This window comes from Channa argus, chromosome 8 (assembly GCF_033026475.1).
Source record: "Channa argus isolate prfri chromosome 8, Channa argus male v1.0, whole genome shotgun sequence".
In the NCBI taxonomy this organism is placed as follows: domain Eukaryota; kingdom Metazoa; phylum Chordata; class Actinopteri; order Anabantiformes; family Channidae; genus Channa; species Channa argus.
The window spans coordinates 16079953-16104070 of record NC_090204.1 but is presented as its reverse complement, the minus strand read 5'-3'; the positions used below and the strand labels follow the sequence as shown (position 1 = coordinate 16104070).

General features: G+C 40.0%; 2 protein-coding genes across 7 annotated transcripts; both read right to left on the bottom strand.

Moving 5' to 3' along the window:
• Nucleotides 1-132: 132 nt before the first annotated feature.
• Nucleotides 133-16812, bottom strand: crtc1b (CREB regulated transcription coactivator 1b). 5 transcript variants are annotated; one of them, XM_067512642.1, is made up of 14 exons: nt 15994-16811; nt 14010-14126; nt 13355-13480; nt 12531-12592; nt 12140-12234; nt 11541-11626; nt 11417-11460; nt 10312-10529; nt 8161-8312; nt 7684-7914; nt 6730-6816; nt 4908-4994; nt 4640-4814; nt 133-4480 (listed from the first exon to the last, which is right to left on the bottom strand). In XM_067512642.1, exons 1-14 carry the CDS (start codon nt 16117-16119, stop codon nt 4275-4277), a joined length of 1812 nt encoding a protein of 603 aa, XP_067368743.1. In that variant the 5' UTR covers nt 16120-16811; the 3' UTR covers nt 133-4274. The 5 variants fall into 5 exon arrangements, with proteins under 5 accessions (XP_067368743.1, XP_067368742.1, XP_067368744.1 ...); XM_067512641.1 differs by having other exon boundaries at nt 133-4486; nt 15994-16809; XM_067512643.1 differs by having other exon boundaries at nt 133-4486; nt 11541-11611; nt 15994-16807.
• A 70-nt stretch (nt 16813-16882) lies between these two features.
• Nucleotides 16883-23120, bottom strand: klhl26 (kelch-like family member 26). Of its 2 annotated transcripts, none has more exons than XM_067512646.1 (3): nt 22851-23120; nt 21558-21740; nt 16883-21151 (listed from the first exon to the last, which is right to left on the bottom strand). In XM_067512646.1, exons 1-3 carry the CDS (start codon nt 22898-22900, stop codon nt 19570-19572), a joined length of 1815 nt encoding a protein of 604 aa, XP_067368747.1. In that variant the 5' UTR covers nt 22901-23120; the 3' UTR covers nt 16883-19569. The 2 variants fall into 2 exon arrangements, with proteins under 2 accessions (XP_067368747.1, XP_067368748.1); XM_067512647.1 differs by lacking the exon at nt 22851-23120 and adding an exon at nt 22640-22819.
• Nucleotides 23121-24118: the final 998 nt, after the last annotated feature.

Here is a 24118-nt window from a genome sequence, read left to right as displayed (position 1 = left end):
AATGACCAGTAAAGAAATACATTCGGTCTGCCATTCCTTTCCAACATGTGAGCGCAAGCTGCACTGGAGTAAGCCCTTTCTAGTTTTGCATCCCCTAAAATCTTCACAGATAAAAAACAAGACAAGCCAAAATATAGTTTACAAAGGAAAATAGAGAATTCATCTTTTCTTTGACATGAAAATATCTCCAGAGTATACATCTGGTGTGAAACAGTCAGCATTCACGTTGGGCAGAACAGTCCCTGCTCAAAAGCCAGGAAGTCACAAATAAAGTGCGAAGCAACTAGTGGACTAAACATTGCACAAAAAACAAAACAGAACAACAGAACAAACATAACTTCACTCTAACCAGTGCAGAACCTGACATGATAGGCAACAACAACAAAAAACAATCATATCTGATATCTTTAAACACACTCCACTTCAGCATAGCGATAAATTCCTGTACATGGGAAAAGAATCAGCTCTTTCATGTTTATCACGTCATGCAGTTGACTGCGTAATGCAGAAGCTTCAGAAGATTCAAATCCACCTATGCAAATGGTCAGTGCACGTGCCAATCTCTGCAAGACAGAACCTGCTTCCATTTCCTCAAGAAAGCCAAATGGTTGAGGCAGGAGTGGAGGAGCTGGATCGACTGTAGGTTTTTTCTGTATGGATTTGACTGTTTACTCAAAATGCTACAGTAGGAAGAGGAGGAGCGGGACAAGCTACAGTCCAATTCTTTGGGGGGGGGGTTGAAGTCCTGTCCATCTGCCAGAACCAAAAACATTTGGCAACAGGCGAAAACTAGGAAACTGCCACAAAAAATACATTCTTTTATCATTCATGAAGTAGCATTATACAGATGGAGGTAAGAGAGTCACTTATCAGGAGTTTTAACTGTTGCACAGAAGAAACCCATACATGCATCCCTTTAAACTTTGTGATATCTGTTATGTTACACAAATTAAACCAGCAGAGCTATAGAAGGCCTTCATTTAGAGGTTTTGACTGTCAGTTTAGTCATGCATTTTGTTTCAGCTATAGCGTATGTACAAGGTCAGTGTGGATGACATCAGCAGGATCAAAGGAAAGACAAGAAAGTTTAAACATACATCATTGGGAACGCAACAGTGATGTTTAGCTCAAACACAACACTTATTTTAAGTAAGTAAATAAGTAAAAACCTTTGGAGACACAGATTAGGTTCTGTACATTTGTTTTAACGACTTAAAGGCAAAATCCAACACTAGATAAACAAAATCAGCATCTGGTTGTGCATTTCTGGGCCTTTTTGGGTGTTTTTTTCTACTTCCAAAGGCCCATTTTTAGAAACTGCAGTCAATCATGTTTGGCATCAGCTTCTTTAGGATTAGAGAGAAACTGTTTTCTTTCTACAGCAAAGATTTTGCACCAATGTTCAACAGTCACACAGGAAGAAATTCACTGTAGAATAGGCAGAGGTGCAGTGTGTCGAGGTGAAAAGTTATTGTTTAAAAAAAAAAAAAAAGGAGGAATATCCTTAACTACGATAATAAAAGGCAAGCTGAGTGACTCAAAAAATTATTTCAAAGTAAAGATGGATTTATTCTTCTGTGCTGAGGTATTCCTCTGGCTTAAAAATTTATGTTGTTTGATTTCACTAGTTGATTGTCATAGCAACAGCGCAGCACTCACTGACCTGCATTAATTAAATAATCCACCTAGTCGACTCTACTGGTGGCTGAAAAAGAAACTTTATGTTAACTGTTATCAATTTTTTCAATCATTATATAACACAAAAAGTCTTTTGTATTTTGCAACAATTGCAGGGAAAGATAACAGAATTCTGTTTTTAATTTTTGTTTTAACTTTCAACAGTTTCTTCACACAAGACGTCAAAGCAAATAACAAGCAGCCTGAGCTGACCGATCTCAACTCTCGCTCGAGCTCCTGACTCCAAACGGTCTCAATTAAAACACAATTTCAGAAGAATAAATCAAGCTTCACTACTGAAATGTATTCAAACGATAAAATGTCTGAGTTGAATTTTTCCTTTAAGTGTTGTTTTTTTTTTTTCATCTCAGTTGCATAGGAATCACAGATCTGTTGAAGACAAACAACCTTTGCAGAAGGACAAAATTCACTTCAGTTGTACAGTAGACAGTAGAGGAGTGCAGTACAGCAAACGTGATTCCTTTTTGGGTGGGTGGGTGTGGGGGGTGGGGTTGGGAACTATTTTCAACAGCGCTTCAGGTGAGTAAATGAGCCTGTCTGTACACAAATGTTACAAAATACCAAACATGATCCCACAGACCTACACTCAGGGAAACTCTAACAAAAGGCAGAGGCAGACTAATGTGCTGTTACTGAATTTTAAATTTGAATTTGCCAAAATGTGCAAAGCTTAATTGTGGATGCAATAGAGATGATATCAATATCTACATTTTCACAGGAAAATTGTGTAAACATATCTCTGTTCAGGAAGGTGGTATAAACAACTTTAACTCTTCTACATTGCTGTGACCCCTCTAGCTTAGTGAATTGTGTATCCTGTTGGAAACATTGCACACAACATAGCTATATAAATTCACTCATTCGTAAACAAAACCTTTATGCACTTCATTTAATTATCTCAAAACTAAATATCCTTACTTTTCAAAATTCCTTAGTGTTTTATGGAAACAACCATTTGGCAGCTTGTACTGTAGTACTGCTAAAATCCCCATTTTCTGTGATACTTCAGTTAAGTGGCCTGGTGGCACAGAGCATTGGGTTGGGCCACCAAGGGCGACCTTGGTGCTGTTCCAGGCCGTTAAATCTTTTTTGATCTGTGATACTTTAGTTACAGAGGACCGGTATAGCAGAAGTCAGGAGCATTTTTGTTAGAGCTTCCCTGCCAAGGAGCAAAAGCCTCCCCATAATTGCACTCCTCAAATACATTAAACCTTTCATAGGAATTTTTTGTTGTTTTTTGCTCCACTTTAAAAAAACATCAACAATTTGGCTATAAACTGTACCGCTACAAAATACAGTACACTGATTTGTCAAACCTTACACAACATAACCACAAATATCACTGACCAAGTTATGTTCCTCCCAAGTACAAGAAAATGTTACAGTATGTTACGAAAATATGTTGTCACATTTGACACTTAACAGTAAAATACTCATGTAAGGCAAAATCAGGTGTTTTCACAGTGACGACTTACAAAGATTTAAGATTTTAGTGTGTTTTTAAAAAAACAGACAGCTTGAGGCTGGATATATGCTGGCTTTTCACCGGCGGAAAGTCAATTTGGATGTGTTTCTCTTGCTTTTTAGCTTAATAGAAATACCTGACAATTATCTCGGAAAAAATTAATTCCAAGTGGGATAAAATCAACCCATTTCTGGAGCACGCAGCATTTTCTTGAGTGGTGTTAAAAACGATGATATTTGAATTTGTTGGGCTGCAGCATGGCAAAGTTGACTACGGTCTACATTAGAGGATGGCACATTGAACACCAAAGAGCAACTATGGGGAGGTTTTGCACTCCTTCATTACCAAGTAACTTTGCAAACATATATATATATATAAATGTCAGTAATTAATAAATAGACACAAATTACATCAGTGCAATTGTACACTATGCCTACAGAGAGCATTTTGGCATCAAATTTAAATAATAAGGTGAAATATATAAAATCTTTAACCAAATAAATAAAACATAAAAATACATTAAACATCGAAAACATACAGTACACAATGAAAATAACATTTGGTTGTCAAAAATAAAGCTTTGAGTGTGAAATAGAAAACCGTTATGGCATGATGGGAAAACCAGTTCATTTGATTGCATGACAGAAACACACAGGCTGTTATTTTCCTTTTTCTCCACAGCCATTATAATGGGAATGGTTTAACCCAATGTCCTAGCAGCTTCCTGCAATGAGCAAATAAACAAACCAAATATTAAAGTGGATATGAAAAGGACAAAAAAAGAAAGAAATCACCATGTGCGTTTTTTGGAATATATGTGGCATGTAATGGTACACTGTAAACACAGCAGGCTAGCAAAAGCGCTGAGCGACCACTCTCATTCAAAACAACAGCTAGGCCATTCCCGGGCAAGCCACTGAATGTCTTTTTGCCTGTTGTCTTTTGGTGGCGCATCATTTCAAAGGGCTTCACAGAGTTGAGGGTGAGGTTGGACAGCTGGACGGCCATGCAACGAGGGAGAGGTTTCATCCTTCCCTTGGTTTCTCTCCATTCACCATCTAGTGTGGTTTTTTTTTTCCTTCTTGTTCTTGGCCAAAGTCAGCGCCTAATGTTACAGTCTGTCCATCCTGAACGTGTCTTCGGTAGCAGGGTCGGTGAGCACCATGTCAGGGTCATTGAGCATGTGCAGTCCATCTAGGGTGAGTGGGTCAATCTTCAACTCATCCAGAGGAAACTGAGAATCTGCGTCAAAGCTGACATCACCAACACCCGCCAGAGAGTTGGTCAGCTCTTTGGAGAGGCTTGGAGGAGACTCACCTGTGACTGAAATAAGACCCATTAGGAGAAAGTTTTTACAACACATTAAGATCCAAGGACCAAAGGAGTTCATCGTTGATTCTTAGACAACTACTGAGAGTCCTGTGGGATTACGGTCAAACTCAGCACAAGAAATATGAGACATGATAGCGCTGCTACCTGTTAGGATGATGTTGGGAATGTTGCTGTGGCTACTGTAGCCAAGCTGCTGAGAGTCCTGCAGGCTGCTCCCAGTGAGGCCCATCATGGCCGCCTGTGTGTAGTTGAGGGTGGAGCACTGGTTGTAAAGGCTGGTGGAGCTTATGGGGCTCTCAATCATGTTGAATTGCTCCAGCTGGAAACCAGAGAATTGTGACACTGCGTGAAGTCACGATTTGATAAAAACAATTTTGTCATTCCTGCAAGTACTTTGTATGTTCTGTGTCACCTGGTGAGAAAGAGCGTTGGTCTGCCTCGACGCCAACTGCTGATCATAGAAGGAGTCACCAAATATACTGCCCACAACAGGGATATGCTGTAGGATGAGAAGTGCAAAAGAAAGTTCAGAACTGGCAGGCGCTACAGCTACTTTTTACACGCAATAACAGAGGTTACAGGTTAACCTGATATTGCAGCAATGCAATAACAAAAACACAAAACCACAGCAAGCAGTGAACAAAAGGAATTGGCTTCATGACCAAGGCTGGTATACTTGAGAGAAAAGTGAAGACTAGAAAAAGCATTGTTAAAAATTTTGTTTTTAATAGGCAAGAGTCCCAGTGTTATGTGGTTTTCCACAGAATATTGAATTTGAAGTATTTTTGCAGTATCTGAAAGGGTAACTTTGGTAAAAATTCAAATCGGGGCAGCCTAGTCCGGTCCTCGAGAGAGGCAGACTTGCTTGTTTTCCAACTATCCCTACACAAAATTATCTTCTAGCTTCTGACTGAATGAACACACCTGATCCAGGTTTGGGAAAAGCAAGGAGGAATGCTCTTGAGGAACAAGTTGGCCACGCCTGTTCTAAATTAAGCGCATTTTCAACAGTCCCTATTTAGACACCCAACAATGAATTTCCTACTCGCTGATGTCTCTCCGTCTGTAAGCTGTATTAGTTGCAGGCTGACAAGCAATAACGCCCAATGTTGGACTTTCACTATAATGAAAGAGTCAATATTAATCAGTTAATTAACTCAGTTGGTAAGGCAGTCGTCCAGGGACCACAGGATCAGTGGTTTGATCCCCGGTCCCGGCTATATGTCAAAGTGTTTCTCAGATGTAAGGAATTTAACTGCCGAGTATGTCAGGATATGACTAATAAATGTAAATAGAATTTAAAAAGTTAAATAAAGTTATTTCCCAATTAACAGATACACTCCTATTTTAGTTTATCCAACTCTCTACACAACCCATATGTTGCGTGCCCTCTTTTGGACTTATATTTGCACACAGACACATTCCACACATGTGCTCTACAAACCATGGTGCTACCTCTGGATAGCAGTAACCTACAAGAACAGCTACTTAGTATGTAGCATTTGCAGAAAGTAAAAAAAAAAAAACAATATTTGGATGTTGAAAAGAAGAATTCATACATACATAATTTAATGCAGGAATCCAATGTCACGTTTACTTTTCTGGCACATGCACAGTAGATCCACACCCAAACCAATTTTGTCCATCTTGGAAGGGGATGAAATTTATGTCATATACCCATGCAGACATCTAAAAGTATCAATAAATACCTGGCCTTCAGATTACTGATATCTCAGGGACACTGTTCCAACAGGATAAGGGCAAATGTGATTCCTCACCTCAAAGGGTATTTTTCTTCAAAACTGAAGTTGCAGAAGGGGGACAAGTTTTAGTCAGGGTTATTCTATATTTAGCCCAGTGGTAACTTTACAGTTTACTCAGCCCTGTGGAACACTTTTCAGATATTTGTTGTCTGTTTAATTTAATATTATTTAATTTACGGGAATATACTTTTAAAAATTTCTATGGTGAACTAAAACCTTTCTTTTAAACTCTGTTATATCGAATTACGTACGGATGGTCAGGGCCTACATCAACAAACTGTTGTCATGTTGTCGTGCACACAGTGAACAGCAACAGTGGTAATGAAGAGATGAGTTATGCAGCTGTGGACACAATGATTGGTTAACTGCTGACACGGAATGAAAAGCAGCCTAAAGCATCTACATTTAGCTTTCCCCAAGGTGCAAAACCACTTCCCCAAACAGCAGCTAGCTCAGTGGGTGGGCCCTTACTTGAGGTGAGCCGCCAGGGGAGAAGCCTTGATTGGAGACTGGGGAGGTTGGAGACTGAGTGGCTGGAGAGCCAGTCTGATTGCGGTACTGTTGGAGGGAAGAGGGTTAGCTACTGTAGAACTAAGCTTAATGCCTATCGCACATAAATCTAAAACAACAGGATGATGCATCGGTCAACAATCTGCTCATTATAAATAGAGTGTATACATGTAGGTGGGAATTACCAATTACCACCAGATATACTGTGGGACAATGCTCGCCAGTTTGTCTATATTTCTGGAATAAGTGACTGTAGAACACTAAAATTTGCTTATCCTAGTACAATTAAATAGTTAATGGTCAAAGGTGTATTTCAGTATGTGATAAACTCATATCGGCAATTGCCTTGCTTTAACGGAGCACACTAATTCAACCAGCTACATCCCAAATGCCGTATATCACACAAAAGCTGAAAACAGCTTCCAATGAGAAGAATATTAAAAGACCTGCAAGTATCAAAGAGGCACATTAACTATAAACAAATAGTAAAGTATATGATAGTCAAAAGTTATTGTAGAAAATGACTTAGTGAGTGTAGATCTTTAAGAAGAGTAACAAAATGAATCAAAGCTTAAAGGATAACTTCAGTCATTTTCTAAATAAATTGTATTGCCCACAATCACCACAGCAATCCTTACACCAACAATGAATCTTCTTTCCTCACATTTGGTTAGTTGTCAGCCTGCAGGCTGGATTCATTTGAACAACAGAGATACTGTATACGATACCAACGATTGAGTGAATTCAGGCTGCAGGCTGACAACTAACCAAACATGAGGAGAGAAGATCGAGTGCTGGTATGGTGATCAAGGACAATATGATTGATTAAGAAAATGACAACGATAATCCCAAGGCATTTCATTAGAAATTTGAATTTTTGCTTCCACTTTCTGAGTAGACTTCCTGGTTTCTTACCGAGCTAACGCTGATTGTCTGGCTCTGGTTGTCTGGGGATGGGCTGCTGACTGTGCCTGTACCAGTGGAGGGAGGAGTTGGCAAAGTAATGAGGTGGATACCCTGTGTCAGAGCCTGCTGCTGCTTTTGGAGGTCGTTGAGCAGCTGAGCCTGGGCCTGAGCAGTCAGCTGGTTGAAGAGGGGGTACTGGGCGAGCTGCTGCTCCAAGGTCAATGCCTCTGTTGGCACAGCCTGGGGAAAGACGCATATGAACTTTGGTTTTAAGTGTAATTATTCAGCTGTTATTCCACTGTTATAAAAGAACCACACAGACCACATGTCATAGAGCACAGCTAATAGTATAAAGAAATTATTGTAAGCCTTTGTTAACTGCTTCTTAGCCAGCAGAAAAAGGAATCATGGTGTTTAAGACAAACCATCTCCATTATGGTGCCTGGCCGCTCAGGGTACTAGTTACATTATGAGGTTAGCCCTTACCTGTGTGATATTAACAGGTGAGGAAAGGGTTGGCGAGAGCTGCTGTGGGGACTGTTGGAGATGAAGGTCAGAGGTGAGTGTGAGCGGGACCACGGGTGGTTGCCGGCGCTGTGCTGTTACAGTCATGGTGGGCTGAGAAGAAGTGGGGATCCCTGGGAAGCAAACAGACATACAATTGATGTCATTAATGGCTACATTCAAGCATAATACTGACTTCTGTATAAATACAAGTCAAGATTTAAGACTTTGGCTGTCAAGCAATGAAATACAATTATAAAATTACATTTTCTGTGGTTAATCTAAAATCTCTTCTGTGAAAGTATTTAAAAATATTTTCATTTGAATCTATTTTGATCATTGAATAATTGACAGTCTATAAAGTTCAATATCTCTTCTATTAGAATCAGAACATTTCTGGCACAATTGAGTGGATTGTTTTTTTTTTTTCCCCATCCAATTATTAATGAGGTCCACGTGTTGATTTGGCAAAGAAGGAAGCCATTCCTGACACAAACCTCCTCTCCTGCTCTCTACATGAAAAATACAAAAAGGAAAAAACTTCCACTAACCTAAGACAATAAACAACTACAAGTACAAACTACTGGACAATAAGTAAGAAAAACCACAGCTAGGAGTAAACATAAATGAAATAAAAAAAACAATTTGTCCATTTTGACCGTTCAGTCTCTCTTTTTACACAAGGTGGACGAGTTGAACAGTTTAATGTCCACTGGGAGAAAAGATCTCCTGTGGCTTTCTGTGGAACACTTGAGTGATCAGCCTCTGTGCAGCCAGCATACAGTGGAGTAGGTGGGAGGGACTGTCCAGGATTGAGAGGTGTTTGGACAACATTCTCCTCTCAGCCACAACATGCAGAAGGTCCAGCTCCTCCCCCAGAACAGAACCAGCCCTCCTTATTAGTTTGTCCAGTCTGTTATTGTGTGCCACCTTTAGTGCGATTGGGACCAGTGCTCAGAGATGCATTGGCTTATGTAATCTCAACAGCTGTGGTTGGGCAGTTTGGTTGCCCAGGGACACTTCAACAAATGGACATGTGGAGTCAGGCCGTAAACCCACCGACCTAACAAGTAATCAAGTAAGGAATCTGAAATCACAAACAATTTTACAGTTAAGTGTTCAATCAAACTTTAAGTATTTGAGTATGTTTGGGATATTGATAGTAAAACAGCATGTGACTATTTGTGCTTTCATAAATCTCTAACATGACACTTGGGGTTTTCCACGTCAAGTATGACAGGCTCTGACTAAGTTATGCTGCTGAGCCACACCGATTGCCTGCTCAGAAAGGCCAAGCTATCGGAAAGTACATGGCAGCCGGCAGCCTGCTGATCCAGACTAAACACAGGATGTGTTTTCAGAAGAGCTATAACATGAGCGCAGAATTATGTCCTGCTATTTTCTGGCATTTGAGAAAATTACTTGGTGCATAATCCCATAACTTCAATGCAAGTAAACACGACCAATGTTAAAGTACCAGCTTCTAGCTTTCATATCTTCTACAACTTTGTGGCTTTTTCAAATAAGACTATAGCCTTTTTCGCATATGAACTCTGGACAATTTTAGGAGAATTAACCCATGGATATTGTCTGGAGTGGTGTTTCTGACATATAACACACAGCGGGAGACGTGAGGACGGTTGTTACTGGGGCACGTGTGAAAACCGCTAATTTCTGCGCTCGATCAAGGGGGCACAGCATATTAGAAAACTTTTGTTTACGGCAGACTGGAGTTGTGAATCTAATAAAAAAATTAAATGTTCCATCAGTCAACTACAGTTGAGTGATCAACACAGCCAGTCGCTTGTAATCAACCCTACGATTCAGACCAGAGCAGTGTGCTGCACGTGCAAGCTCACCCACATAATACGAACATTGCACTTAGGGAACTCGAAGGATAAAGTCCAGATAATGTCATCAGCATTTCACGCCAACATTTGCCCTCACACATACACACTCTTCTGACAAAGTCAGGATAAAGTCAGAATTCCTGTGCATGTCTGAAATGGGATATGTTGCATACATACCAGCTACAACACTATTCAAACTCATAAAATGGTCAATATCTATCACTCTCAATTGTTAAACCGACCTCTTCTTCCCACTTAAGGGGCATGAAATAGACGTTATTACCATGGCTGGCAGCGCTGATGCCCAGGTGGGTGAGGTTGGTTGTCAGGCTGCCTGTGCTATTGGATGAGCCGAGAGAAGGAAAGGTGTCCTCTGGGTCCAGTGGGGTGGACAGTGGAGGAGGGAACTGGATGTTGGTCAGATCCGGCAATGAACCACCGGTATTGTGTGCAGCTGGGAGCACAGCTGGGTTCAATTCCTGGTCTGGCGATGGGAATATACTAAACCAAAAGAAAGGTTTCATCATTCTTGAGGAACATAACACACAGACCAAATGCAACACACAAACCAGAACCTGCAATTTTTTTTTCTGTTCATGTGAACAGAAGTCCATAAACTCAGGTATACTACACATGAATAGCAGGTTAATATCTGACAGCCAGATTTTTAGGGCTCCATTCATCTCCATATTAGTAGTGAACTTTTTATGAAGCAAAATAGAATGAAAATTCCCATCCATCTTAGAATATTAATGAATCAATTTCTCTGACAGCTGCAGCTGTTCTGAATGGAGTTTGCATGTTTCCTCCGGACATTCCGGTTTCTTCCCATAATCCAAAGACATACATGTTAGGTTAATTAGTGACATTAAAAATTGTCCATAGGTGGGAATCTGAGTGTGAATGGTTGTCTCTGTCGGTCTCTGAGTCTGCTCTGAAATAGACTGGCGACCTGTACATGGTGAACCCTGGGATAGCACCCAGCCCTCCACAACCCTGACCAGGATAAACTGTTAAAGATAATGGATGGACAGATTTGTTTTCTGCCACCCAAAAGTGTCCCTATAGCGTTTTTTATAATCTTGATAATCAAGATAACATGAAAGTGTCCATAACTCCAAAAATAGCTGACTACCCTGATCACTACATTTTTCCTTTAAACTGTGTGGGATTGCACCAGAGTGACTCTTACTATATGACTAAAGGAAACATGTTCATGCGTATTTCCGGCATGTTTAATGTGCACTGTACCAAGACAAGCTGTTTTCCTTCAGTTCATTTACAGATTTACAGCATGACTTATTTATGGCTGTGTGACTGACAGGCAGCTACACACTAACGATGTTTCACTACATAGAACAATTAACTGCTATATTTAAGCCACTCACTTTATTCCAGGTACATCACATGTATTGGGCTTTGATGAATCCTCCTGAAAGGAAAGCATAATGGTGAGCTAAAAGTCTTCAGAAAAAGTGTACACGTTGTAACCCTCCCCTCTCCCATCAGTACCTTCTTGTCATCCCACAACTGTTTCTGCACATCCTTGTCTCCACTGGACTCTGAATTTTCTGTCCCGGGCACTGTTAGCAGCAGTACTGATTAGTGAAACAGCAAAACAGTCGCTTGCTATGACAAATACATAAAAATTCAAATCAGTGCAAGAAATTAGTCATGAATATCCCAGCCAGTCATGCAAAATATAGTGCTGTGCACCAGATTCCTGACTCTCTAAAAATAGCAGGGTGACCAACAGACAGACTGAGTGGATCCCAGCCAATCTTGGTTTTATTATATCAGAGCCTCACACATAAAAAAAGACAATAATCCATGGATAATCAGTGAATTATTGAGCCCCCTCTGTAGATCAGCATAAGTCAGCTGCAGTCAGGGAAGTTACTTCTCTGCAGAATTGCAGCAGGACGCTGTAGTGCTTTCCTAAGATCAGTATCCATTTCCTCTATAAATATTTCACTTATAGTAGTCTACACTGACTTCTTTGTGACATCAACTCTTTGGTGTTACTAAAGTTTTACCACCTGCATTAGCACACTGCACATTAATAAATTCAAGCAACCTAGGTTATTAGGAACAGGATCATCTTCTGTTACCTCGTTTAGGCTGCAGCTCCTGTGATCCACCTGCAAACACTTCCTGGGGTTTGCGATTCATGGCACTCTGGTGTAGGGCAGAGTCCGAATTTGTCCTGTATATTAAAAAAAAAAATAAAAAAAAATAAGAGACGTCAGCAAAATCACTGCGAAATCTCTATTGAGGGCAGAATGCCAATGCTACTGCATCCCTGTTATCAAGACACACCCTGTTATAAATGATTGTTTCTCATCCTATAGACAGTGTATGTCCTTCTTTCTGTTGGTTGGTTTCAGACACTTTGAAACAAAACAGATGCATAATAAACAAAAGCTTGTAATTAAACTAAGTTCTAATTGGTCATGTAACCTTGTTATCATTTTGGCAAATTGACAAAGGGAGGTGGCTTACCTTCTCCAGCTAGTGTCTGGTGGTGGGGAGAGGTAAACTGAGCTGTAAGGACAGCTGTCAATGTTATTTTAGTTAAGGTAATAAGGCAGACTAGATAAAAAAAACTGATCTGAGCTAATCCTTACTTTCATGCCTCTTGGCTGAATAAACCTAATAGACTTGATGCATAATAAATGACCAAACACAAGTGTCCCTACGATCCAATTACACAGAAAAAGGCTTCAGTCAGTGTCTTGTTATCCAAGGGTGGAACACATTTCTAAGAATAATCCTGTCAACAGGAGGGCAACAACACTGTCTCATATTGTACGGTTACTTTAAGCCCCTAGTACATGTGGTGAAACAAACAATCTGTTGACCAATGCTGTACTGTGAAATGATAGTTTACTATCACCACATCTGCTGGGTTTTTATGTGTTATGTGGACATATTATGCTGGGAAATCTTTCTAAACAGATCCACCCTCATCTATCTAGCTGTAGATCAAAAGTTCCGAGTCTGAGGATTAGCTCCATATCCCCTTACTGAAATTAAAATACATTTCAAACTTATTTGTTATTTCAACCGTAAACTAATGTATCTCCAATTGGTCTGTTTCTGTGTGTGAAATCATGGTGTGCACACTCTCTGCGAAAGGTAAATCTAAACACTTTAACTTGCAAGCTTTCCTCAAGTCATTTCGGTCCCTAATACCAATGGTGGGTTTAAACATAATTAGTAAACTAGGTGGGCTCGCCCATCTGAATGCATGAACAAGGAGCATAAACAAGTTAGGTCAAAACCTCCTCTCCAAACCTCCACACATGTTGCAAAATAAAGGATATCTGGCGCCCATGTTTGTCTATTGACAGCGGCCGGCGGTGAGGAGAAGTGATGCGGTTCCGGTCACGGTAAACGCGGTCTACCAGCCCGTGGTGCCTGGTTGTCCGACTGGTGTCCAGCACAGAATTCTAGAGTCAACAACCAGGTGAATGAGGCCAAAATACACGACTTGCACAACAAAACTACGTCTTAGGAAAATGTTATAGGATTAATGGTGCAAATGTGTTTCTTTCAAAATGAAACAAGCCATGGGCCCCCCCAAATTGATGCTCGAGTTGGCAAATGCATTTAAAGATGGAAAGCCATGACAAGCAATGATATATATTAAAATTTAGTAACCAAATTACACCGCAGGGTAGAACTAGTATGCCTTGGCATACCCATTTGGCTTCCTTTCACTGCTCACCCAAGATAAAACTTGACATCAACTTGCAGCTTTAACCAGCTGGTCATTTCGGAGCACTTTACCGTTAAAGCCTAAGCTAAGCCTGCAGACCTTGCTTTTTTGAATAACAAATGCATAATTTGAGCCAATCTTTTACCAAAACTACAATACCTGCAACCTGTGTATGTCCAATATTGCCATCAACAGCTAAAAAGGTACACTGCTCGAGAACAAACCATTGATTTACCAGCCGAGAGAGGCTAAGGGCTCACCTGAAAAGGCAGGTCAATGTTGCCATTTCCAATCTGATTGACATTGGGCAGTGAGCCTCCATAGTACTGTCCACGATTCTGCCCTAGTTGCAAATACTGGGTCTTCTGTAACTGCAACTGTGCAAAGTAAAATTGCATGAAAGCCTGAGTGAATGATTGATCTGATTCACAAACGAAGTGATGCTAAAAATGAATGAAGCCTGCCAGGCCACAGTGGTGAAAGATTAATGAACTCATTAACTGACAGATGAAACATGATGAGACAATGAGGCAGATGTGGCTGTTTCATGAACAACTGAGATGTAGACAACATCGTTCACAGCAAATAAACAAATCACATCACCTGATGTGAATAACACCTGATTAACAGCTGGTGTAATTATAGTCAGACTTTCCATGTATCACAGCAAGTATATTAGCCACAACAATCATGTATGTAATTACGAACAGGATACTTATTACAGATACATTTTGTTAAACTGTAATAAGATTGATGATGACCTGTACAAATGCAATGAATTAATGCTTGGATGGCAACATAAAAAATATTTGACATCAACCACAACACTGGGCAGTTATTTTTTTTCCCTGCAGTAAATAACAGTAAAACTCAGATTTACACTGATGCAGCATTCGGTAAATGGACAGCATCTCCAGTAATAGAGCAACAATTATCCGAAATGTTTCCTGTCAGTCCATTTTGTGGTTAATGGCTAATAATGCTAGTTGATGATAAATTGACAGAACTGTGATAACTGATTAATTGTTCTAGTAATTTCTTTAAATGAAAAAGCCAAATATTGCTCATGCTTGAAAACCCATTTCCTCTGTTTCATATAATCATCATTGTTTACTGTGTGTCTTGTTTATATAAATTGGTCAAATACGAACATTTTGATTTGAGGAAATTGTAATGGTAATTTTTTTTACTTTTAGATCATTTATATAGTATTAAAGCTGCAAATAATAATTACACTAATTTTTGCCTATAATTCATTTTTTAAAAATATGCAAATATGATTTGTTTTTGTTTTTATTGAACATGCCCGAGTGATGGTTTAAAACGTGCAGTATTATAATTGAGTAAGATTAAAGTGTCCTTAGAACAAGCTGGGTCCATTGCCACTTGTGCTAATAAATTACTTTGATGATAAAATAAGTTATGATTTTGGGTTTTTAATTCTTTAACTTGAGCAACAGCATTGTTTTGTGCTATATAATAATGTAAAACTATTTAATTACCTTAAACTAATGCGATACTTAAGGTAATGGTTTCCGTTACTTTGGTTGAAACAGCAGTAAGTTGCCCAAGTTAGCTGAGTTAAAGGTAACAAAAGTAAGTGAACTAAAATTAATCCTTTAGAGATGGAGCTAGTAAATATAAAAAACATGTGCGTCGTTCAGCTAACTTTAGTTTCCATACATTTAATGCGTACTGATCAAATTCTGCCTCATATGCTACCGACCAACTTAATGTAACGAGTAACTCTACACGTTAATAGTAACAACATGGTTAACGGGGGAAAATGTCACATCTGGACAGGCTGGTCAACATCTGACTGGCTATCAAGCGTAAACTTGACACTCTATTACATTTCGCTGCAATTTATTACCCATCGGCTTATGTTACAAAAATGTTGCCATACAGTTCTGTAGCTTCATGTGAAGACTATTTGTTTGCTAACGGAATGACAGCTGCTCAAACCACCCATAGACTGAGCACAGGTGCTTATTATTCAAAGCGCCAGCAAGCTAGCAGCGACAGTTAACGTGGCACATGTTGTACCCGAATAAGAAACGATATTTTTAAGAAGCCCGAGAAAAAAAAAAACACATTTTTGGGGATTGCACTGATGCAGCAAAGGACGCTTGTTTTAACTTTCGCTAGTTGGCATCCTAACGTCCAGATTTATCTCCGCAGCGTTCGTTAGCTGCCAAACAGCGATGCAACAAAACGTCAACAGGCATGGTGTTTCGGACTTACCCGTGCAGCTCTGGTGATGTTCAAGTCTTTCATCACTTCTTCAAACGCAGCAGTCTCTTCCGCCTGTTTCTGATTATGCAAAGCGATTTTTTCGCTAAATTTGCGAGGATTGTTAGAGGACGCCATCTTTCCCTCTTCTTCTCAATGGAATGTTACGCTACGCACTACGCCAGGGCCTTCTGGTGCTGTCATCACGCACGATCAGCGTGTCTGTTACTGATTTTGCCTTTCGCTTCCGTTGTTGTCTGTAAGGGTTTGGGTTTCACCAGTTATTTTTCTGTACTCTTCCCCAGATCTGTGCCTCGATACAATCCAGTCTTGGAAGTCTACAGGCAATTCCTTGGACATTGCTTGGTTTGTGCCCTAAATTGCACCGTTAACTCTGGGACGTTACGCTTTTCCAAATCATGTCCAATAAACTGAATTTCCCACAGGTGGACTCTATCACGTAGTAGAAACAGCTCAATGATGAACAGTGGAAACAGGATCCACCAGAGCTCGATTTTGAGTGTCATGGCAAAGGCCATAAATTCTTATGTACATGTGATTTTCTTCGTTTATTATTTTTAATACATTTGCAAAGATTTCAAACAGACTTCTGTCAAGTTGTCATTATGGGGTGTTTGTAGAATTTTAAGGAAGATAATGAATTTTATCCAATCCAAAAATGTGCAAAAAGTTAAGTGCTGTGAAGTCAAACGTAAAAAGCATAAAAAGCTAAATATAACTCCAAGAATGTTTTACATTTACATTAGAATGACCATTACAAACTGCAAGGATGCATGTGTGATTGAATGGAAAGTTAAAAAATAAAACAAAAACTGCAAATTATGGGTGTTCACACTGCAAGAAAAATTAATTATGAATAAGTAGCACAAATCAGTTGTACAGACTTGGTGGGAGGATCTCCTGTGGCCAACAGTGGTTCACCTTGGTAGTATCAACATATGATGCCTAGGATACGATGCCTATTGTCCATGATGCTCAGCCCCACAAGATGTTCAGCTTAAATCCAGACACATCTAACTCATTTCTTAATCGCCTCATCTATAATTTAGTACATCTAGATAGTATTATGGGTTCATTTTTTCTTTTTTTTTTTTTTTTTTTACACCGTTTCTAAAACAGCAACAGTTTTGAAAAGCAGCATATTGCAAGTGGATGCACTGATCAGATTCCTCTGGGACATTTTTTATTGAAAGGAGTTAAAGTAGTACACTAGTCTTGTTGCTACACCCAATGTAACTGTTCCGGGGCCTTGTTGCAAATCATTGCCATGTTTCTTTCTCTCTCTTGCAATGATGTGTCTTATCCTGTCACATCTTAAGGCAGAACCAACATCCAAATCCTAAAATCTATATCTATCTAGCAAGTGTGGGCTGGTGTAAAAAAGACAGCATAGAAAAACCCCTGAACATGTTGGTGCTGGAATATAACCATTCTTAAACACTGTAATTGCTAATTAGGGAAATTTGCTGATGAGATAGTAAAGGTGCAAAGTAAGGCCAAAATGAGAAGAACCTGATGGGTATTTTAAAACATGTTACATCTTTAATAAAGGATGCATATAACGCTACACAAATGTCTACATTCTCCTTTGACTACAGCAGTTTCTTTTATATTGCACTTCAACAATATAATGTGCTCTGGTACAGAAAGAACAAGACAAAGACTCACCAAGGCAAACAGGAGACAGCTTTAAAATGGACACTCTATGCCATCTTATAGATGGTCACATAAATAAAATAAAAGCTTGCCTCTTGCACGCAAGTAAATACATCATTTACTTTAGCAGCACAATCATATGTATGATAAATACTATGGGTGCAAGAATTCTGTCAAAATAAATACAAGCAAGTGTCAGTCATAGCAAATGGATAATGAATATATATTCCACTTAAATTATAGAGTTGCCTGGGTTTGTGCAGTAGCTCAGAAGTTATATCTTCTATTAATTAAAAATATCTTCTTTGAGGTAAATGTTATCATATTACTGGAGCTTAGAGACAAAAGTGATGAATGAATGCAAGATGTACTACTTAAACACAGAGCAGCACACAGAATCGAAAGGGGAAGCACACAAATCATTAATGTAGCTGCCTTAGAAGGTCCACACTGGTTTGTTATGTTGACTGAGAGAACAATTAGTGTGTCAGTGGGGGTCTCAGCTCAGGAAATATGTGGGCAAACAGCCTAATGTGAAATAGCAGAATCCAATACTCATGTTAATTTGTGCAATCATTACTGTGCATCGATATGTTGATTATTACAAAATTTGTGGTGATATACACATTAAAAACGTACAAATATGTTATGTTGGTTGATCGAATTTAAAAAAATTTACGATCAAAATGTTCAACATTATAAAAACTGAATCCGTTAATATCTTTGCACAGCAAATTTTAACTCAGGACTTAAAAAACAAGATAAACTAATAAAATAAAAGCCTACTTATGCCATCTTAATCGCTTGGCTGGTGAAACTTTAACAACACTGTTTTTTTTTTACATTTTGTAATAATGAGTGTTTGCATTTAGGTTATGCTATTCTACAAAAGAACCTCCATCCTTCCAGTTCATTTACCAATCAGCTTCCAAATGGGTAAATGTAAAATAAATACAAAGATAGAAAATAATTTATAAAATGCATAAAAAATTTGGGCTGTTTAAAACATAAATAAAAACAAAATGCGATGATTTGCAAATCTCATCAAACTATATTTTATTCAGAATAGAACTTAAACAACATATAAGATGTTGTTTAATCCCCTTTGCACATAAATTTCTCATGATTCTCTGAATCTTTTGATGATATACTATACCGTAGATCATGGGATCTTCAAGGTCTTCACAAATTTATGTCGAGGAACATTTTTCTGAAATTGTTGGACACTTTTTAGATGGAGTTTGTCACAAATTGGTGAACCTCTGCCCTTCTTTACACATGACAGGCTCCGCCTCTCTGAAATGTTCCTTTTATACCCAGTCATGTTACTGACCAGTTGCCAATTAACCTAATTAGTTGTCAAATGCTCCTCCATTTGTTTTTGTTTTTTTGGCAACAATTGCTTTTCCAGCCTTTTCTTGCCCGTTTCACCTTTTTTATGAGATTTTGCTGCTACCAAATTCAAAATGAGCAAATATTTTTGCATGAAAAGGTAAAATGTCTCAGTTTGAACATCTGACGTCCTTTTTATGTTCTATTGTGAATAAAATATGGGTTGATGAGATTTGCAAATCATTGCGTTCTGTTTATATTTACGTTTCACACATCGTCTCAACTTTTTTGAATTGGTGTTGTACCTACCTATGTGTTATTGAACTCAAAACAGGAAATCCCACTGAACATCATCTTGCTGAAAGCTTTTCCCATGGAAACATCCAAACCCTGTTGGTAAATACTGATCAGCTGTCAACACCTGTACATTCAAATGCATGCTTCCTTATCATTAGTCTCAATATAAAGACATGGGGAGACAATAATACAATGTTAACCCAATGTCCAGACTTTTAGTTGACTAAATTGTCTGCAGAAAAAGCACATGGAATAAAATCTTCACAGTGGCAGGTCAGGCGGTTAACGCTGTGTGGTGTTTTGTGGAAGAATAATTGGTGTACACGCGATGCCTGCAAAAGATTCTGGGAAGTGTAAATCCCTCTCCCACTCATCTGTCTCTGCATTGTACACCTGGACAATGCTTGTGACATTGTTCAGGTGCCAGTTGTACCCTCCAACAACATAAATCTTCCTGTCCAATAAGCAGCATCCTGCCTCAGACTGCCCTACTCTCATTGGACTGACCGTGGTCCACTGATCACTCGCTGGAATGTAATACTCGACTGCAAGCACATCAAAACAACGATCCACGTGGTCCATGCGGCCACCCAGGGCATAAACCCGATCTCTGGTGCTTATCATGGCATGCAGCACTCTTGGTTCATTCATAGGAGCTCTAAATTCCCACTGGTCTAATACTGGATCATAGCAGTGAAGGGTTTTCTTGTCATCAAGAGAGACACCATAACCCCCTGAGATATACAGTTTGTCTCCACAGGGAGTCCCTGCATGACCCCAAATCCTACGTTTTAATGGTTCCACATAAGTCCACTCATTCCTCTTTGGGTAGTAGCACTCAACTGACGACAGACTGCCAGATCGATTGCGCCCTCCTGTGGCGTACAGCTGTCCATGTAGCACATTGAGCTGAAATTGGATACGAGCCTCCTGCATCGGTTGAATGCGTAGCCACTGGCTTAGATGTGGGTCATAGCGGAAACAGCTGTCCACTGCGCCCTCGCCACTGCGATACTGTAAATGCTGTCCACCAACAACGTACACAAAGTTATCAAGAACAGCAACACAAGCATGACTGCATCCCATCTCCATCTCTGTCAGCTCTTTAAACTGGCGCGAGGCAACGTCAGGTAGATAGTACACCTTGGTGCTCACTGTGCGGTCATTGTCTGTGTATGGTGTACCACCAAAGGTGATGAGCGATATGACATCAGATCGAATAAGCGTCCGTGAGGACTGCATCTCATGCTGTCGGAAGGGAAGGATCTGGTAATTGAAGGCCTCAAGAAGATACTGGCGGCACAGCACATCCTCTACCATGATGCCCACTGTCTGAACACTGTCTACCAGCTCCGAGGAGCGCATGAGCGGAAAGCGCACATGGCAGAGCACACTACTGGCTTGAGCCCTACGAGGCTCATCATACTGGAGCCACCTGATAGCGGCGTGGAAGAGGTCGATCTCGCTACAGTTCTTCAGTTTGTTGCTCTGCAGGAAGAACACAAGGCGCTCCATGGGAATGTGGAGGAAGTCCTCTTCCTCAGCAATTTGGAGGAAGTGACGAAAGGTGAAGGCATCCACTGACTCCTTGAGGGAAGACAAACTAAATGTGGTGGCCATCTGACCAATGTGCAGGCAGGTCTCCACACTCATCGCTGACTTGAGGAACTCCTCACAAAGGTCTACAACTGGAACCATCTGAAGAAACACAGCTGCACCGAGGACATCCTGAACACAGTCCAGGTCTAAAGTCACTTCTGCACTATAGGCAAAGTCGATAATATGTTTAAGCCCACGGGTGGACAAACCCTTCAACTCAATGATATCTTGTTTTGACTCTCTCATGCCGCCGGTAAACATTGCTCTGTGACCCAAGAACACACCAATAAACAAAATTACATTTCTGTAAATACATCTGTTTAAAAAGGCATGGCACTGATGTAAAACTGCATAACTTTTTTGAGAGCTTCTAAACCAAATCAGAGAATGAGTAAAATGTTTATCACTGTTTTGTTTAATTTTAATACCATGTAAAACCTTCTTACTGTCCATTTATGGAGTACATCTTTTATACAACTTCTATGTTTACATGCAACACTGTGAAAATAAAAAAAAAAACCCAAGTGCATCATTTTATTTCACATTTGTCCCTGCTTAATTCTCTCTTGAATAGATTTCTTGAATATAGATGATTTCCCTCTCAAGAAGATCAGCAGCATCAAGTGTGTCCAATTTAAACTGCAGTGACAAGTATAATTATTTAAACTAACCTGAAGTAATCACTACAGGCGGCCAGCACTGCTTTGTGCACCTGGAAGTGCTCCTCGTTAATGGACAGCACAACATCAAGTAGTTGACCTTGAGCCCGCAAGACTGACAAACCCTGGAGGAGGGTGGCACTGTGGCTTGGAGCTGAGAAAGTACAGCGCGGGGTGCTATTCTTGTTAGCCAGACTAGAAGAGAGGAAAAAAAGTATAGCCAAAAATCAGTCAATGCTGGCTTGGATGATGGCTTTATTAGGCTGCAGATGCACACAGCAACAAACTAATAAGGAAAATGGATGTAATCTTCACTCGACCTGTGGGAAATTCAATCCATGGTCATAAGTATCTTTGCAAAGTGAGGGAATCACCATTCTTGTTCCGACACTTCCTTACTGGACATAGAAAACGAGAGTATGCTTTAACCTATTACTATTAGACAGTATCCAAAACTGAGAAATCAAATTGTGTTTGTGCAATCAGCTTGAATTAATTCCAGATGTGCCCAGTTTTGGTAAGGGATGGTTCAATTTTGTCATCTACTGTAAATGCACAAGAAAGGTGGATCAAGTTGCTTGGAAAATAAACTTCCTTAAGGTATGTTTTATTAAAATACCAGGGTACCGAATAACACATGGCGACTACAGTGGGTATGAAGAACTACCACTGTGGAGGAAAAACACCTTTAGACCACAGCTAGAAACTTTCACTGAAAATATTACAATCATTATGACATCAATTTATAAAAAATAAATCAGTTGATGTGTTAGTTTTGCAAATTCTAAGTAACTGAAGTGCATTTATGGTGCAGAGCAGATGAGGGAGTAAAAGAATCCAACACTTTTTAAATCAAAATGCAAAAATGACTCCCTAACCTCTTAGTGTAGAACTATATTAAACCATGAAATATAAGTCAAAGCCACACAAAAAGTTTCCATTTGTCAAATTGTTTTTGTAACTTGCTCTAGATTAGACGAGCAAAGTCAAAATTATTACAAATGAATAAACACGCCGCATATTGGTGCTTAAAGATGAAATCACACCGAAGAGGCCTGAATGCGGTATCGACCAGAGCCGGGTTAAACACTTACTAGGTCCATTTTACATCCACTGGTTGTGGTGCACAGAATGTGGAGGCCTGGACAGATCCTCGGTGTTTCCCGGAGTCTACACAAGCGCCGGGACGCCCTAGCGCGCTTGGAGCGTGAAGCAGCCCCGGAGTCGTGCAGACTTGGTACAAGCCAACAGAGAAGAACGAGCAGAGACCTTGCCCACACCACTATTTCACCCGCCTTCACTTACCTGTTCTGTAAATGGTTTGACGCAAAATCCCCACCACCCGACTCCGCCATCTTCTAGCACAGAGCAACTCTCATCGGGCATTTTCTTTAAAGTTATTAGGAGGTCGGCGGCACGATTGGCCTGCTCATGGTGTTTTCGAAGTATGGAAACGTGCTGCTATTCAGACACGGACGGAGAGCAGCCCTGTCATACACTGTGGTAAACACGGAGATGACCTCTCCTACCGCTTCTGCTGCCCGTCCTCCCCCTGTGCTGACCGCCTGTGACCACCGGGAGGCGCCAGTGCCAATCCTATGCCTGCAGGTACAGCGGCTCCCAGGTGGGTGCCAGGTCGGTAAGGATGCTCCGGCATTCAGGTGACTGTATCCCGATTCCGAGTTATGCGTTTTAGTTAAGAAATTGATTAGTTTATTCTGACTAAAACGAATTGGATCAGTAGTGACAGGTCCAGTTGCCATGACCTAATTTCGGAGGGTCTAAAGTGCTTTAGACCCCCAGTGCTATTGAGAAAAAGACAATGCATGAGATGTGAATAAGCTCAATTTAAGTTTCAGGTTTTGTAAAAGTGCCTCAGTATGTGGCTTAAAAGAAATTGTTGGAGACGATCCAACAATTATTCACTCCAGAGCTCGTTGTATGATTTTGATGGAACAGTTGTTGTATTCCACGTTTCTCAACTTGTATAAGAACATGAACTAATTCTACAGTATACATTTATGTATAGCAATTTCACAAATCAATTCCATCAAACAAGTTTTCACAAAACACATTAAGAAACTGCTACATACAGGTACATACTTTACCTTTCACTTCTACCTTGTTGCGGTCCCCACTATCTTGTAGTCAGTTCCTTTGCTCCAGTTACCGTCTCTCTTGTAGGTTCCACGTCTGTTCCTCTCAGTCGCTGAGCTGAATTGCCTCGCTTGTAACAAACCATTGTTATGCATCGTTTCCTTGACAACTGTTACCAAACTTAAAAGGTAAACTACAAAGGCACACTATAAAGCCAAGCATCAAAGCCATAAGATGTCATTAATGACATCATCAGTACGCTTATACGTATACTTCTAATCTAATTAACAGTACAATACACAACAGAAACAGAAACGGAGGAAACCCTGGTTGGCTCAGAGGTGAACACTCTTGCACATTCAGACAGTACAAACAATAAAGGCCCTAATACAGAACCTTGAGCCAGCCTGATTGCAGCTGCAACTATCTGAGGCCATCCACTTGTACACAGTTATATCCAACAGCAACAGTAATTT